Source organism: Ctenopharyngodon idella, chromosome 10, assembly GCF_019924925.1.
Source record: "Ctenopharyngodon idella isolate HZGC_01 chromosome 10, HZGC01, whole genome shotgun sequence".
NCBI classification, from domain to species: Eukaryota; Metazoa; Chordata; class Actinopteri; order Cypriniformes; family Xenocyprididae; genus Ctenopharyngodon; species Ctenopharyngodon idella.
The window spans coordinates 34341957-34360941 of NC_067229.1; the positions used below are offsets into that span (position 1 = coordinate 34341957).

The 18985-nt window shown below is 37.2% G+C and overlaps 1 protein-coding gene across 3 annotated transcripts in view; it reads right to left on the reverse strand.

The window, feature by feature from the left end:
- Positions 1 to 315: 315 nt before the first annotated feature.
- The window catches only part of cadm2a (cell adhesion molecule 2a), a 477303-nt gene continuing 458633 nt past the window's right edge, over positions 316 to 18985 (reverse strand). For all 3 annotated transcript variants that reach the window (XM_051907565.1, XM_051907566.1, XM_051907564.1), the window contains 3 exons: positions 17624 to 17734; positions 5966 to 6085; positions 316 to 5129 (listed from right to left, as the gene is read on the reverse strand). In XM_051907565.1, the coding sequence (XP_051763525.1) occupies positions 5011 to 5129; positions 5966 to 6085; positions 17624 to 17734 (350 nt within the window). In that variant the 3' untranslated portion in view covers positions 316 to 5010. The remainder of the gene's footprint in view (positions 5130 to 5965; positions 6086 to 17623; positions 17735 to 18985) is intronic.

An 18985-nucleotide genomic window follows, 5' to 3' on the forward strand; every position in this document is an offset into this window, starting at 1 on the left:
TACATTATCAGGAAATTTGAATTCTGAAGTGAACTATTGCTTTAAATGGGCCCTAAAGCTTAAAAGCAAAGAGCAGCTAGAAAAGGAACGTTTGTCTAGTAAACTTTGGCCATTCTGGGTGGTTGTTAGGGTGCTGATAGGCAGTTCTGTGTGCTGGCTTGTTGCTAGGGTGTTCTGAATAGATGCTTGTGCTAAGTTGTTCTAGATGGATAATGTTGCTATGGTTTTGCAGATATATGGACAGACATTAAGAAATGAATGGAGAAAATCCTGATTAACTGTGTTGTATTGAGAGAGTAAGAAGAACAGACAGGACATTTTGGCATTTATTTATTTAACAATTTCATTCCATACATGTGAATTAGGCTTAAAATTGAATCAAATGAATACACCAAGGAACACATAAAAAAAAACAAAAAACAAAAAAAAACAAGAAAAACAAAAAGAAACCAAATGAGGCGTTTTCATTTCAGCTTGCTACAAGAAGCACAAACCCTTCGTGTTCTGAAGCCACTATCATTTCAACAGCTAGATAGGCCGATTCGCTTAAAAACCAGGTACTTGATCTACCAGTGCACAGTATGCTACCCACTACATCTGCTTCACTGGCACGCAGAATTGTTTTGCAATGTGAGAGGAACATGGTGAAATTTAAGTAGCGTTTGTCGGTTTATTTTTTACAATTCAACTATAGACGTTTCTGGAACAGTGCACATTGTGGTGCAGGTGCTAAATCTAGCAAGGTCATGTGAAAAACTTTGAAAACACTGTTTCCTGCAAACTATTTGATCTTGACCTACATGTAGGGTGTCCTTACTATGACAACAGCCCTCTTAGTGTAACACATTACAAGCTAAATTGGTGTGCATCTTTTTCTGCTCTAAATTTCGCAACAGGTCGTTACAGCAACTGGACAGCTTTGCTTTATTATGCGGATATGTTAAAACAAAATACAGCTTGTGTGACGTGAATTGGAGATATGTGAAGCAACGCATATATACACATGCTGGCATGAAAAAAGTAAGAGCATCAAATAAACACTATAACGATGTTTTAAATGCAGCATGATTAAGCAAATAGAAATACATTGGTATGAGCTACCTGTACGTTATTAGAAATAAACCCCACTTGATTCATACCTGAGATGCAAAAAAAAAAAAAAAGCAAATGATTAAAATGATGTAATTGGGTGACATAAACTAACAGTTTTGGATTTACAGTGTTACAGTTTCTGTTGTTTCATAAACTGACTGGTTTGTTAAAAAAAGAATCTTTGCTAGATGCACAAATGCTTTTATTTCTGTGTATAAAATATACTGAACCCAAATCTTTTCAGTAAATAAAAGGTCGATGAGAGTGAATGCATTTTACTATCTCCACATATCCCTGTGATCATATATGGTGTATTTTAGATGGTTGGTTCTTAGGTAAGATTTCTTTATTCTGCCTTTTGATAGATTAAAATAAGCCTGCTAATAGGTATAGTCTGTATTTTTACAGTTTGACAGGATGAGAAACAAGCCAGGTCTATTTTATATGAACATATGGAACCTTTTTTTCAGATCATAATGTTCAGTCTGTATCCAAAACACAGTGACATAACAGTATGAATTGTCACTTGCAGACTCCAAAAAGGTTTCTGACTGACAAAACACAAGCTCTGTTCCAAAACCTAGTGAGCTGCCTAAATAGGCAGCATCCTAACTGTAATAGCACCTCATAAGTGACCAATTTGGAACCCTGGTAGCAATTCAGTTGAGTTTGCAGTTTGCATGTTGCTAATAAGCTAATGACATAATACTCTAATAAGCATTAAACCCACTAGCACAAACAAATATTTAGTAAAAGAATAAGTTTTGATTTAATTTCAATACTTTTCTCTATTTAATGCCATATTAAGCTTATTTTGCACTGGGAGCATGTTAAGTACTTTATGTTTTGGAACAGAACAGTGGTCTGTATTTTAATAAACACTTGCAGCCTTGCTAGTCCTTCCACACCAGCTAAAGTAAATTAACTGGGGACTAAAATGGCAAATTGTCTCTGATTTACTGAATGAAGGTTTTATCCAGAAGTTTTAGGCTGTTTTTTTAGCTATGAACCCTTCATAAATTCCATTGCAATCACTAGCTGAACAAAAAACATCAAACTTGAAATGCATTCTGGTGCATTAAAACGTGAATATGAGGTGACAAATATAACATGCAATGTATAAAGGCAAGTTTGAAGGAAAGGAAACAACCAGTCTTCAAATAGACAAGATTCCGTAAGAGCTGAAGTGACAAAACAACATGAAGCTCCCACTACAAACACAAAGGCAATTATGGTGATAAAAGAAGCTGATTTATTTGTTCTTAGAAAGGTTGAGTATGTTCTGTAATGGGTCAAAATCTGAGCAAGTGAATATATTTTCTTGATAATTGCATGTGATTTACTGACCATAAAGGCAGCATTAGGTCATTGTCACAATCAGACAGACAAGTACCAAACATTGTTAGCAGTTATTATGCCAGACAGACGGCATTAACCAATCCACAGAGAGAGAAAGTCGCAAGAAAAGAGATAAATTAAAGGTAATCATGGCTTGAGTAGCATGTCAGCACATGAGCGGCTATGTTTCATTTCATAAGGCTTAAATTGATTTTTTTGTGCACTGATAAATGGTTTGGCCTTAAGTAGTATGTAATCTGACTGATAACACACAGCCCACTGGCTCTGTCAAAGGATACCATATTCCTAGCCATTAATATATTCACACATATTAGGGATACATGTGACAGGACAATTACATTTGAGTAACATACTTGTATATGGAAGTGATATGTGTTATTGTGGTGCTTAGGACTAAAATGAAAAGATGTTTTCGAGATATGACTATCAAAATGTAAAGCTTGACCATCTATTGGTTTTATAAGCTTCACTGATATCTTTACTACGTGAGAACGGAGACAGACTGTGAAAGCAATGCTGGTAGCCGAGTATGAACAATAATCGTCATCATTTACAGGAAACAAACATCAGGTAAAAGTGTTTTAAATTCTACAAGTCTCCCATTCAACAAATACATAGCTTTGCCGTTTTAACAAGTATCCCATTGCTGTCACAATTGCGTCATACTTATTGAGTGGTTTTCAATTAAGCAAAATTCAATAATTTACAGTAGAACTAAAAAAAAAAAAAAAAAAAATCAAAATGTTTTCCCAAAAATGTGATACTTATACAGTATATACATGCCTTGAGCTAAAGCAAAGGTTATGAAGTTGTGAAGAATCTTTTAATAACAAATAAGATGAAAAAAAAGGTTTTTTTTTTCCCCACCAATATTTAGATCAGCTAATATACAAACTTGATGGATTTAGGGATCCCAAAGTCTAACAACAATTTTCACTAGTTACCACATTTAGCAGATATATTATACAGCCTTAGCAAGGTTGTCTATTCATCATAGAAATCAACAAAAGAACAGAAAAAAAAGATACTTTCATTTCAAAAACACTTCCAACCATTAACATAATCCATGACTTTAGTGTACTGATGTCCAGTTTGGGTAATGAAATTCAAAGTTAGTTATTTTTACCTCATGATTCTTGCATTAGACCTCATTCATGAGTTGATGTGAGTCATTTTGTGCTTATTTTTTGTTTGGCCTAAACCTCACGCTGTGGAATGAGCAGCTGGGTGACACTGTTAGAATGTTGCACACCGGCAACATTCTCTTAACGTTATTATAACGTATGTGTAGTGCTCGGGTTTGCATAAAAAGTTTTTTGGGATCTTTCATGGACTGTATATTGATCTGACCAATGACGTGAAGGTTTAAGAGCACTGAAATAGTTGCGCTCTAGTTATTTTTGTTCCTTTTAAAGTATCGCTTTCTGTGTTATGAGATATCTTGTGTTCGGCACAACGGTTGTGTAAACAGCTGAAGGATGACGTACGGATGGTTCCCACCTCGACCGTGGATCTGTTGTTATGGGAAGGCCGATCAGTGCAGGAACACACAGACTGGTGCAGAACCAAGTGTCATAAGAACCAAGCAGTGGAGATGCATCATCATCATACTACACAAACACACAACTGGGCTTCTTCTTTCTTTCTTTGCTTGGTTGCTAATTCACTAACCCGCTATGGTTTATTTGGTAACCAGAGCTGGTTAACCTAACTGCTTTTCCTAATTTAAAAACACAAGGTGATTTTCGGTGGAACACACTGAGACCTTCTGTGGAGCTATTCATTTACGTATTCAATATCTACAGTTCAAGTACAAAATACTGATTTTAGCCATAGTGTGAGCTGTCAGTTTCACATCATGTAATGATCATTTGGAGAATGGAGCATCTCTACGTACTGATAACATTATTAACACCTAAAAATCTGTAGAATAAAAAGGGAACCTCCCTCACTTCAAGTCTGAGTATATTTTTACTACTGTACATCTTTTTTTTTTTTTTTGGGAGAAACATCACAATAAATGGATTCAGCATGAATCACAACCAAAATTAAAGTAAAAATGAATTAAAACAATAACAGACCACAAAACATTTTTAAAAATCATAACGCTGAAGATAAAAAGCAAGCAACCAATCAGAGGCCTGACAAACATGAAGGCATTGACTGAAATTCAGCGGACATCTGTATATTTAGGCACTGTGAGAGGATGACGGGCGAGTCCTTACTGAAGGATGGCTGCAGACAATTTTCTTTCTTTTTTTTTCATATTTGGAGATTTAGACATTTTTGGACTACTTTGGGGATGTTTTACAGCTATATAATGATTACAAAAGGTGACATCTTCAGCAAATAAGTTGCTCGTAAAAAGTAGCAGGTGAGCTGTTATTGAAAAAGGCAAAAGAAAACCAAACTGAAATGAAAAAAACAAAAACAACAACAAACAGAACGGAAAAGAAGTGTGAGAAGAAGCTTCCGCTGCTGTCTGAAGAAGTTCCTACACGGTGCAGGGAAGGAGGGAAGGAATGGGAGGAGAGAGAGGAGCGCAGTGCCACTTGCAGTCTAAATGAAATACTCTTTCTTTTCTTCTGCGTGTGCGTGGTTGCCGTCGGCATTGATGATGGCTGTGTCTGCGTCCGGGGCGTCATCCGCTCCTTTGGCCTCATTTGTCAAATACGTGCCTGAAAAAAAAAAACACACACATACGCAAGGTCTTGATTTAAAAAACAAAGTGATTTTTTAAATGTCACTGAAACTTTACAATACCTATTTATGTGGACTGGTAAAAAATAGCAAAGTGCTGGAAACTTCAAAATGGTAAGTTTATATAAGAAAAATAGGTTACACTTTATTTAAAGGTGCCCATGTTAGTGTAATTATACATTTAAGTACTGAATCTGAGTAATAATAATTAACTACTGTTTGTGCTTACTATAGGGTTATGGTTAGTTGCATGTAATTATGCATAATTTATATTTATTACAACAGTAACTACATGTAACAAGGACTGTAAAATAAAGTGTTGCCGAAAAGAAGTGATATTAAGTATTTCAAGAAACATAACTACATATGCACTGGAGTCCAAAAGTATGAGACAATGCTAGTAATTTTTATGCACTACTGCTCAAAAGTTGATTAAGATATTATTGTGAAATATTATTTAAAAAATAATATTGAAAACAATAAGCCAACATAAAAATGAAAAAATAATAAGATTAATTATCAGAAGGCATTACATCAGTGTAGGGTATATACACAAAATGTTATTTTATTTTATTAAAATGTAACTGTAATATATATATATATATATATATATATATATATATACACACTTCACAACATCTTTGTATTTGGTCTGCCACTTTCTTGCTTTGATGACAGCAGCATTTCATTGTTTTAAATTATTCAAATAACTAAAACGGTGGTTTTGAATCACGTGGTCTCAGGCATTTGACTCCCACTGTATTTTTGGGTATCACTGTATCTAGATTTTACAGACAGTAAAGGAAAATTTTACCTTTATGCCGTGCCAGGTAGCGTCCCAATACAATAATTAAGCACAAAGTGGCGAAAACGACAACAGCGACTACTCCACCGATTAGAGCGTGATCTGGCACGTTTTTCTGGGCATTAGGATCTGTAAGAGAGCGAGAGAGAGAAGGAGAAAGCATTGTTGGTAACCTTTCTTGTTACTTTTACCTTTCAAAATATCAGAAGGTTGACAACAGATAGTTTGGACTAAAGCTTCAGCCCTCTCCTGTCTGCTCAACTATAGTTAGGGCTGGTCAAGGAGTATAAAGTCTCTCTGAACTGACAGGTCGAGCCATATGGGGGTTTGACAGGGTTTTATGCATGCACAGAATGAAAGTAAAGAGGAAGACATGAGCCATAACAAACACAGTGTTTTCCAAACATACACTACATGGTCAAAAGTCACTGATGCTCTAGGAGCAAATCTCCTAGTGGAACGTCTTCTCAGTAGTGATGTGTCGATCCTTGGTGTGAAGAAAATTTTAATAATATAAAGAAACTTTTTCCACTACAACAGAACTTTTTGTGCATTGAAAAGTTTCCATGGATGTTAAAGGTTCTTTATGGACCAAATAAAGAACCTTTTTTAAGGGTGTAGAGTAGTGTAAAGCTCTTTTGTAAAGGACAAGACCTGCTGTTCAAATTGTGGGCGACTTCATTTTGTCCCCGACCAGACAACGCTCTCGAACCTCGAGCGTATTGTTAAATTATAAGATGGGCCCATCTCCTTTCTCTCTGCGAGCTGTGGTTCTTTATTATTTCCCCGCTTAGTGCCATTTGGAGTGGTATATTATAATTGACAGCATGCGTTGCATCTGCCACAGTGTGTGCGTTTAATCCGGGCTGTGCTTTGTGCTGCGGGAGCTTCCTAATCACTGCCTGCAATTACTGTATCAGCCGCACAAAGCCGGGATAAACTCAGGGCCAGAGAGCCATTCAAACAGTCCATCAGCTCTCATTTCAGTAATGGAGAATCCTACCTCGGATCGACATCGGCTGGGCGCATTGGCTCCATCCCTCTGATTGACATCTCACAGTCTCTCTCTCTCCCTCTCCCTCTCAATAATAGCATTTCTTCTCTTTGTTGTGTTTACAGGAGGAGTATAAAACCTACAAGCTGCATCTGACTTCCCCGTGACAATCAATCACAATAAAAAAACAAAATATGTGCAGATCTCTATCACCCTTTTAGCGGCTCGCTGAAATATGAAATGTGGAACGGTTCCTTGTATCTGACAGGCACATGTTTCTGAATTTCCAACAGTGAAAGGCTGTGGTATTAAACTCTCTCAATTTTTATGACACCAATAAATCAAACTTAAGTCCCAAAAAGTATTTCACCGCAGATATGTGTGACTTTAGTTCGGCTATCAAACGGCCTCAGCTTCACCCTTTTTCTACCAAAAAGGCAGAGTTGTCACACCCAACCAGAAATCACTAACATCCAGAAATCACTGTCTAACTAGGGTAGGCAAGTAGCAAAGTAACAAAACAAATTCTTGGCATTGCCATTTGAAATCTCTGTACTGGTATGTGTTCAGACACTTTTGTCCCGGTACATTAGACTGTGAATCTCAAGTACATCCCCTTAGTGTTGTGATAATTAGCCCTTCTCTGTCCTCGCTCTATTTTTATCAACGCGCAGTGGGGTTGCCATGCTGAGTGCCGTCCTAGGGTGAGTCCATTGACACTGTGAGAGGCCTGGTAATCTCTAACTATATTAAGGATAATTTCTACAGTTAGGGAGAAGGAGTTACATAGTTCATTTCATTAGTCAAAGCATAAACAAGAGTGGTGTACAGCTTCTGCCTTTACGCTTTCCTAGGGGGTCAACTTTTTTATAGGATTTTATAATAATTTTCAAATAATGACTTTCTTTTTAAAAGTCATTTCCAGGGTGCAAACTTATATATATATATATATATATACAGTACTGTGCAAAAGTCTTAGGCATGTATTTTCACCCGCAAAAAATGGTTTTAAGCCAGTTATTTATATCTTTTTTTGTAGTGTGTCAGTAGGAAATATCAGTTTACATTAATTTTCCAAACATTCATTTTGCCATTAATTGTAATAATCCAGCGAGATTTTTGAATGCACAATAAGTCTGATAACAGCGGTGCTCCACACGGAGATCTGATCTCACCATCATTGAATCTGTCTGTGATTACATGAAGAAACAGATGAAACTGAGACACACTAAATCCGGAAGAACTGTGGCTGCTTAAAGTAACCTTCCTGTAAAGCTACCTGAAAAACAATGCGCAAGTGTACCTGGACAAAAGTTGTTTTAAACGCAAAGGGTGGTCACACCAAATATTGATTTGATTTAGTTAATAGAAGTTAATTGATAAATAAAATCTATTTATGACAGTATTTTTAAAAGCATCCTCACTTTACAGCATTTTTACACAAGTGTCTAAAACTCTTCACAGTACTGTATCTTTGCAGGTTGGTTTCTTTAAGCGTCTTGGAGACACGGCCACAGTTCTTCTGGATTTAGTTTGTCTCAGTTTCTTCATGTAATCACAGACAGATTCGATGATGGAGAGATCAGATCTCCATGTGGAGCAGCACCGGCTGTTGTCAAACTCCTTGTGCATTCAAAAATCTCACTGGATTATTACAATTAATGACAAAATGAATGTTTGGAAATGAAAACTGATGTTTCCTACTGACACACTACAGAAAAAGATATAAATAACTGGCTTAAAACCATTTTTGGGGGTTAAAATACAGACATGCCTAAGACTTTTGCACAGTAGTATATTCGTAACTTGTAATAAATCATATTTATGATAAACTTTTAAGGTTTATGCAACCTGTATCCTCTTTTGGTATACCTAGCATATTTTTTTAGTAACAAAAGACAAAAGTATACATATTATATTCACAATAACAGGATAATATTGACCAAAAAAACAGGAAAACACAGCAAATTTATTTATTTATTTGACAAATTTTAACCACCATCTAATATAAGAAAATGACACAGGTTTAAAAGGTTTCTTTTTTGGAAAACTCTATATTTTTATACCATATTCATGCAACTTGATTATAAAAATGCATTTTTATTTTGTGATCAAAATCCACTACAGTCAGTTTACTTTTTAACTTTTACGGTTCGCTGATTTATAAAAGCATATATATGAGTGATTCTATAATTGGAGAATAATAATTTAAAAAAATTAAGGAAAAAACATTTTTATTAACAGAAATTCTTTCCAGTATCTTATTAAAAAAAATTCAATTTTAATAATTAAAGGGTTAGTTCACCCAAAAATGAAAATAATGACATTTATTACTCACGCTCATGCATATTCCTGACCTTCGTTAATCTTCGGAACACAAATTAAGATATTTTTGTTGAAATCTGATGGCTCAGTGAGGCCTCCATAGCCAGCAATGACATTTCCTCTCTCAAGATCCATTAATGTACTAAAAACATATTTAAATCAGTTCATGTGAGTACAGTGGTTCAATACTAATATTATAAAGCGACGAGAATATTTTTGGTGCGCCAAAAAAAAAACAAAAGAACGACTTGTATAGTGATGGCCGATTTCAAAACACTGCTTCAGGAAGCTTCGGAGCATAATGAATCAGCTTGTCGAATCAGCGGTTCAGAGTGCCAAAGTCACGTGATTTCAGCAGTTTGGCAGTTTGACACGTGATCCGAATCATGATTCGATACACTGATTCATAACACTCCGAAGCTTACTGAAGCAGTGTTTTGAAATCGGCCATCACTATATAAGTCGTTATTTTGTTTTTTTTTGGCGCACCAAAAATATTCTTGTCACTTTATAATATTAATATTGAACCACTGTACTCACATGAACTGATTTAAATATGTTTTTAGTACATTAATGGATCTTGAGAGAGGAAATGTCATTGCTGGCTATGGAGGCCTCACTGAGCAATCAGATTTCAACAAAAATATCTTAATTTGTGTTCCGAAGATTAATGAAGGTCTTACGGGTGTGGAACGCCATGAGGGTGAGTAATAAATGACAGAATTTTCATTTTTGGGTGAACTAACCCTTTAAGTGCTTGCCAAACACAAGTTACTTCCTTTTTTTCTTTTTTCTTTTTTTTTTTTTACGTTTAACGAAAATACTTCTTTATAATATTGTTTGCCAACTCTGTTACTGTCAATTTTGTTACATACTGTCAACATTGTTACTCTACCCTGGTAACAGAGTTTGACGGTAACAGAATTGACAATTTTATACTTTTTAGCCAAAGACTCACTTGCTAGCATATATTCTAAGAGAACATGGAAAAAGGGGGAAAAACACCACAGATTTTCCTTTAGAGAGAGTTGATGCTTTATATTCCTTCCCAAACCCCTTGTGCTTTGCACCCTGCACTTGACTTTCTTTTTTATTTTTTAACTCATCAGAGCGTTTGTCCATAGACATGCATAACATAGCGAGATCCACCAGCAGAGAAGTGATATGTTTCCTCTCCCCTTGCACACATTATCTTTTAATAAGGCCTGCGACAGTCCTTCCCTTATGATTTAATATTGAAGCACCGCACGCACATTCCTATTTTAATATTCAGAATTTCTTCCCCTGGCCCCTGCATTGTGTGGCTCTGGCAAATGTAACAAATTAATGGCAGTGAAACCACACCGCTCTGATGGTGTGGGATATAAACTCACCAGCGGCACATCTTAGAAGCGGCTTTCAATCCGGCTGTGGCTAAACAACGCTGAAAGCGGCAACAGCACCCAGTGCACGAACCCCTGCGGTCACATGAATTCTTAAAGGAAACAGTTTCAGAGGAGAAACATGCAGGAAGCACTCTTTTAACAAATCCACATGGTAGGGGGTTACGAAGAGGCCTCAGGGGTGCACGAGCAGCAGGGGCGGCCATGTTGCGCTCTTGTCGGGATGACATTTCAAGGTGAGCGTTACCATTAACTCCACATGCTAATTCAGGAGAACTGGCACATGCTGTCTAGGAGATTATTGTTACGGTAATCTTGAAGATATTTGTATAAATGCCTTAAAGGGCGACGGTGAGCGTGGGCTGAGTGTAAAACGGATGAAGGAAAGCGAACGTTAACGCTTCGGTGATCTTCTTTACATCGTTGGGCTATTGAAGGACAGTGACAGAGAAAGTGCTGAACTGGAAAGCTTCACCTTCATGGTACAATCGAACACTGGAAATTAACATTTACTGGGCGACTGCTGATGTGCTTCCAAAGTGAAAGGTGAAGAAAGATGGTTGGCCTAGCGAAAGAATTGTAACATATCAAAACACCGCCCTCGTTCAAAGCACGAGTCTATGCGGAAAGCAAATTGAATGGAAACCTCCCAATAAATCACCTAATATGAAAATCCAGCACAAGCTATTCAATGGCATTTATGATTTGATTGCTGTATGCATGATTTGCTCTGACTCTTGGATTTAAATGTTCCACCACAATCAACCAGAAGCAAACCAAATTACGCATAAATTGTAAAATGCAGTGGAATGGAAAGATGGCGTTATTAACCAAATTATGAGTTTAAGTGTGAGCTCATTAGACTTGATTAGAAACTCGGCTGGATATTAAGCTGTTTACCATACATCAACATTAGTCCTCAGTGTCTGAGAACATCTGCAACTTCCACATTTAAATGGATTACTTACAAATTTAAGGCTCAGAAAAAGGTTTACTTATATATTTTAATATTTTAGAGATTTTTTTTTTTTTTTGTTAAAATACTTTTGTCTTATTTAACTTAATATGCAGTGATGACTAGAAGTCATTTATAGGTACATTGACATTGAGTTTTGTGCGGGACTATCTGTTTAAACAATCAACAAAGGCGGGAGAGTACAGTGATTATTTTTGCAATTCCATTTGGTGATGCCATTGGCACAGAAATGCACATAAAAGTTTAAAAATGGCATATAAAATAAATGTAGAGAGGAACAATGTATCTCACGGTAAATGTACTGTACTCTATATGAAAATCTGGATAGGGTTTTTTTTGCTCGTTCTGTGAGTAAAAAGCATTTATCTCCATTGATGACCATTCAAAAAGCTACATGAGCTGAGAAACTGCCGTTGAGATGAATGGGAATGCTAACGAATGGCTTTCTCTAGGTATTATAGACCTTCTTGGTACCCACAAGCCCCAGAAACAGGTCAATAAAACATCCTATAAGTATTTTATAAGAATTTTACAGTCTCTTAAACAATCTAAAAGCATAGCTTTGGCTGATTTCCCAGTTAATGGACATTATAGAGTGTTTTCCGTCTAGGAGGGCATATGAAAATTCTGCCTCAGACTTAAAGATCCTATAGTTCTTATTCTCTTCCAAAATGTACAGGCCCACTACTCTTCATAACACATCGGAAGCAGTAAAAGCCAGCCAATTAAATCATACTGCATATCTAGGACTCCATAAATAAATAAATAAATAAATAAATAAAGATAAATAATGGCCTAATGCACTGTTTAATAAGTCAATTATTCCCCATTTTCTGCTGAGATAGAACATTTGACAATTGTGTCTAATGGAAAACTGTTACCAGGAAGAAATGGAGGCTTTTGTATTCAAGTTGTGGCCCTCATGGGAACCCAATCTAGGAAATAAATGTTAAACATTAAACATCCAAATCAACCATTCCATTCATTCTTCATCCACGCAGAAAGGGGAAAAAAAGGCTAAATGCTCATTGGCCATCTTTCACATCCCTTTGCCCAGCACAGCAGCCTCTTAAATGACCCGTGAGTCTTTAGAGGGCTGATTTACATATCGGATGCTCTTGAGAGTTGATCTAAAGCCAAACGGGGGCAAAGGTGACCGCTGAGTTGGTCAGCATGGTTTAATTAGATTTTCAAAACAAATTACAGCTTCTAATTGTGGTTAAAAAAAGTGTGTCTGGAGAGAGACAGAATGATTGAACCCAAATAGGGTGAAATAGAAAACAAATACAGGTGTTCTCCACCGAGGGGCACGAGCAGGCAAGATACTGAATGATTTGGAGACGTTACACTGTAACATTCATAATTAGGCTGTCATGCTTCAAATTTGATCTGCAGTGAATGCTGGGCGAGAGTGTTCATTTCGGCAAATTAAAGCAGCTCAAGGCTTCCAGAGGATTACTTAAAGTGTCTCCTTTCCACGGAAACTAAATGAATGAAGAGATTCTTATTCGTAATTCATATTCGGTGGCAGAGTTTAATGATTTTTCTTTTTTCCTTTCCTGTTATATTTTAAATTGTTACCATAAGTCTTCCCTCGACATGACTTAATGTGACAGATCATCAATAACCGTGCTGCGTGACCGAGGAAAAAGACCTTTGCATTACATTTTAATTCCTCCTGTGTTGTGTCATTTTCAGAAAGGAGAGAAAGGAGGGCGCTCAGGACTCCTGTCTCAATATTTAACAGACGCTCCAGGGACACGGAAGCTGAAACAGCTAAAACTTTGGCTTATCCATTTAAATAGACATTTTTTTTTTTTGCTGGTGTCCTCTGGCAGCCCCTCTGAGGAAATGCTTTTTCATCCTGAAACACACCTTTCGTAAAGTTCAAATCAATAATTCTAAGATGTTCATAGATATGAAGTTTAAAATCATTTTAATCCTTTTATTGAGAATAAGCAGCAGGATGAATGATTTCCAAGATGAAATTCTCACTCTACACTTCTAAAACCCTATTCGGGATTCGTTTTCTGGATATATGTCTCTAAAGTAATTGTCTGTAATGTTTATTGTCAATTCATACAGGATAAGTAATGACTGTAGAAATTGCAGAGATGGATTGTGCCCAGGAGCGCTGCAAATATTCTAATGCTTTTATATATTTCAAAGTGTGCCCCCTCCACTTTTTGGGAAATAATAATTATATTTTAAGAGTTTTGCTGCTGTGCCAAGAAAGAAATTTGCAGCCACCTATAAAGATTTTAAGACCAAGTAAAGCATCTATGTAAGTGGTAATTTACTATGGCTAGCGGTCACTTACCAGCTATTTAGCAAGGACAAGTGTTAAGTCATCTAATTAATATTCATGAGCCAAGCTGATAAGGTTTATAATGTGTCCCTCCTACATTTCAGATTGCTCCTACACCCCTGGGTGTGTTTACTGCCTTTGTGCTTTGCCATCACACACTGACACAACTGACTTATCAAAAAATGAATTCACTGTGCTAATTAATTATTACAGGAAATATTAAATATGAGCACATATTTGAGCTTAACTGGCAAATTCATTCAAATTTCAGACAAAATGTAACCAAACTGTTGATATTTGCTAGCCTGTAATTCTATATTGCAATTTAAAAGACTTTAAAAGAAAATGTTATAATATACTGCATTTTCTCTCCATCACTTTGCTTCAATAATAAAATTACAGGCTTGTGTACTTTTTGCGTTTTGACAACCAAACGAGAACACAATCCTTTCAATCTCTTTTACATGGGTAACAAATGTCAAACGGATTAAGAAACAATATGAAATTAATTTTAACGTTTTTTTCCCCTAGTTCTCTTAAACTATATTAGGTTTAGGTTGTAAAGGTCATTTTGAAAAGGTCATTTTTACTGGCACATGAATGTGCAGTCTGTAAAAAGTCTTGAAAATCATAAGGGCTTCTCCATAAATTTAATCACGCTGAATCATGATAACCCTCGTCTTCGATTCACACATACGCAGCTACAAGTGTTCACATGACTTAAAGAAATAACTCGAGAAACTAAAACGTGGCTCTAGACTTCTCGTAAAGCACTAATTGGATGAACAAAGCTTTCCAAGGCGGCATGCATTGCTTGCAGACCAGGAACAAAGAATTGGAACTTGCAAATGATTCTCTGAGGATTGCTCATTTGTTTGCTTCTTACTGGGACTACAGCCCATGAACGAGGCAGTATCCAGGCCACAACTGACAGGCCCACGTCTGCCCATTATGCTCCTGCGGTGTGGCCATGTTGAGTAATTGCTAGGTTTCTGGTCAACGCTTCAAGAAACATATGTTTCACTCCACACTGCGAGACTCCTTGCAGGAGGCTAGTAGTTTCCAGCCATGTATAATGTGTCTCTTTTGACAAAGGGTCTTGGAGGAATCCACAGTGACCTACAGCGGAAATAACAGGACATAATTTTAAATAATTGTTTTTTTTTTTCAAGCCAACATATTTCAAAGCTTCAAAAACTTCAGTACTTCCACGATAGACCCTTCTATGTTCATGTCCTGGAGTTAAATCCAATTAAGCCGGGTAATTCTTGGCAGACACTGGACAAGTTTAAAAAGTTTTGTAATAATTTTGCAAAACTGCTGCGCTTTGTTGTCCTCCCTTTCATTTCTGGCCTTGGCTAATGAACCCAAACCCAGACCCTCCCTAAAACAGATAAATTTCTGCACTTTCCTCTCCCTGTCCAAAGACAAAAGGCATGACCAATCATTATCCCTGTAAAAGTGCCTCTGTGGGACAATAACAGCACAGGGGTCTACGGCAGGGCGCTTTCATGCTGATTATGAAAAGTGAGCTGTAAATATTTTAAAATTCTCAGCATCCCCAGTACTTTATTCAACCTTTCAGCTTCTTAAGGTCACAGCTAATTTGCAAGCCATAAAAATGCATTTGGCAGATTTAACAGGGACGGGAGACGCACTGATGGCATCGTCTGGGCCCCGTGTTTCTTTGAGGAAGAGTTATTATTCCCATTAAGCCTGGCAGAACGATGAGGCCAGAAATTCGCTGCTGGTACGCCCCCATTGATCGCAGGCGGGAGAATGAGCTGCTAATGCATTTAGAGAAATAAGATCTGTTAACACTGCAGACGTTCAGCATTACAAGCTCAGAGAGAAATTCGCTTCAGCGGAAGGCATATGTTTGGTATTTTTTCACAAATAACTGATTCCATTCTGGTCGACTCTGGTAGTAAACACAATGCAGTTCAAGGATAATTCCATCATAAACTGCCATAAAACTTGGATATCCTTAGGAATAGTCAGCCTGCTGATAACATACTGATGCAGGATAAACTTTAATCTGCACAAAATCCCATGTTTAGTCCATGTTATCCTCAAATTTAAGCCACTTTGAAGAATAGAACCATGACACAATACAAACACAGCCACAAACTTCCCTCAAAGTTGCACCAACAGGGCTGTACCCCTCACAAGTGGCACAAAAATAGGTAGACATTCAAACGACCCTTTGGAGAGTCCACGGGGATTGCGAAAAATTTTAGATACACCTTATAAATCACATTGTCTATATTTAGCTGAAGCGTTCATAAACAAGAAACAAAACAGACCCTGATACCCCTGAGACCACATTCACTGCAAGGATCTAAAGAACACTTATGTCACATGGTACAGATATGCCTCCAGGCTTGGTGTCTAGCTACTTAACTGATGAGAACCATTGTTCAGATCCTCTAAAGATGCACAAACTTCAGAGTAGAGGATTGTAAGGGTGACCAAAGTTGCATCTAACACACATTTACTTACCCCCAAAACTTGTCCCAAACCCATATGCTGTTTGATATACAACATGCAAGAACCAGTGGCAGGGCTCAACACTCGCATTTGCGACTAAAAATAGATACTGTAAAATGTATTTAGAAGCATGTGTGCAAAAGTCCCCGCAGGTCATAAAAAGTCTTAAATATCTTAAATGGTATATCAAACGTCTTTATTATTTTAAGAGGTCTTAAATTTGGGAATGGAAAAACGTGAATTGTGATACGGCCTAATGTGATTAAACTTCAAAAGGATATGATTTCATTAAATAAATGCGAGCAGTAGCGCTGCATGTTTCAAAGTCAAAATGCGGTCTACCAATTAATACCATGCGTTTATGCCAATAGATTGCTTGAGATCTACTGCTGATGAATTATGACAATGTCTACTTTATGGTGTTTATATTATATTATGCGGTAGACGGCTGTGAGAGTGCATATTTTATCTTTTTGATTGAGCAGCCAGCAAAACATTAACATATTATTCAATATACTGTATAGATTTTAATAGTATTGTACTGGTATCTGTTTATTACAGTTGTACTATTTGATAAATTATTTATTGCACCCCTAAAGGTTTTAATTGCTCTCCTAAATTTTCAACTTTTCAAATGTGCTTCTTGGGAAAAAAGTAAGCATAAAGCCCTGAGTGGTATTTTGCAATACTAAGGTGAAACCTGGTTCAGTCATACCATATTTGGAGTCTAAACATCTTCAGCTTCAGCAAAGGGTTATAGAAAGCTGCTCTGTAAAATTCTCCTTTTGTGTCCAATAGAAAAAAAATAATAGCATACAGGTTTGAAATGACACTAGAATGAATAAACAAATGACATTTTCTTCATTTTTAGTTGATTCATACCTTTAATAAGATGGGTTGAATGAAGATAAAGACATATAAAGGGCTCAAACTGTCACATTTATGATGCTTGAAATCATAGAACATAAGTGAGTGGTGGATGGAAGAGAAAGGAACTAAATGAGGACACACAAGGGTGCAGAAGAGTGACTGTAGGGTACAAAAACACTCCTTTGCAGATGTCCTTGGAGCTGCAGATTTGAGTCAGAGGAAACCAGGTTGGGGAGAAGAAAGAGAGATATAGGGATGGAGAGGGAAGTGTGTGAGGGAGACGAGGAGGATAAGGAGGAAGGGCAGTTGTTTTGTACAGTACCTCTGTTACCGGTGACAGCAGAATTGAGATGCTTGGAGTCTAAAGGACCTGTAGTGTCTGGGAGGGTGGGTGCAGGGGAGGTTGTGGATGGTGACGGTGTGGTGGGGGCATCTGTCATATACGCAACAAAAAACAATGACAACAAACATGTAAACAGAAAAGGACGGACGTAAGACAAAACAACAATGACAAGGGGGAAGAAAACGTTACCATAACAATGGAACAAATGAAACACAATAGTTGTATGCTGACACAATGCAAATCAAAATTGAATGGATTTATTTCAACAAAGCACACATGAATAAACTATTGAAAAAAAAAAAAAAAACAGCATGTACAGGACACCTGACATTCCAGAAATGTGTCTTTCTTATGATGTTTATGGATAATGAGTTTGGTTTGTGTGTAGTATATCGAGCCATTCTAGATGATAGCAAAATAAATTTTGCTCACAAAATGGTAGAAAAAGCAAGCCTCATGCAGAGAGAAAAACATCAATATTTGATGAAATATCAAAAGCGGTCTGCGCTGCTGAAGTGCTGGGGAAAATGTGGAGAACAATCACCATAACATTCCTTTTGTTCCTAATAATATATCCTAATGTCAGGGCAGCTTAGAGCTCGATATTAGTGCATCTTTAAAAATCAAAAATGAGCAGATGCTACTCAAAAAAACTTGTATTACACCTTGCATTTCAGTGTGCACCTTGCGTCTCCAGTGTGACTAGATAGAGATCTTATCACACTTGATTGCAATATACACCAATCAGGCATAACATTATGACCACTTTCCTAATATTGTGTTGGTCCCCCTTTTGCTGCCAAAACAGCCCTGACCCATCGAGGCATGGACTCCACTAGACCCCTGAAGGTGTGCTGTGGTATCTGGCACCAAGATGTTAGCAGCAGATCCTTTAAGTCCTGTAAATTGTGAGGTGGTACGTGTCAAAGTAACATCCCCCAAACTGCGATGCACTGTGTATTCTGACACCTTTCTAGCAGACCCAGCATTAACTTCTTGAGCAATTTGAGCTACAGCTCGTCTGTTGGATCGCACCACACGGGCCAGCCTTCGCTCCCCACATGCATCAATGAGCCCATGACCCTGTCGCCGGTTTGATAGATATTGACCACTGCAGACCGGGAGCACCCCACAAGAGCTGCCGTTTTGGAGATGCTCTATCCAGTCATCTAGCCATCACAATTTGACCCTTGTCAAACTCGCTCAAATCCTTACGCTTGCCCATTTTTCTTGCTTCTAACACATTAACTTTGAGGACAAAATGTTCACTTGCTGCCTAATATATCCCACCCACTAACAGGTGCCGTGATGAAGAGATAATCAGTGTTATTCACTTCACCT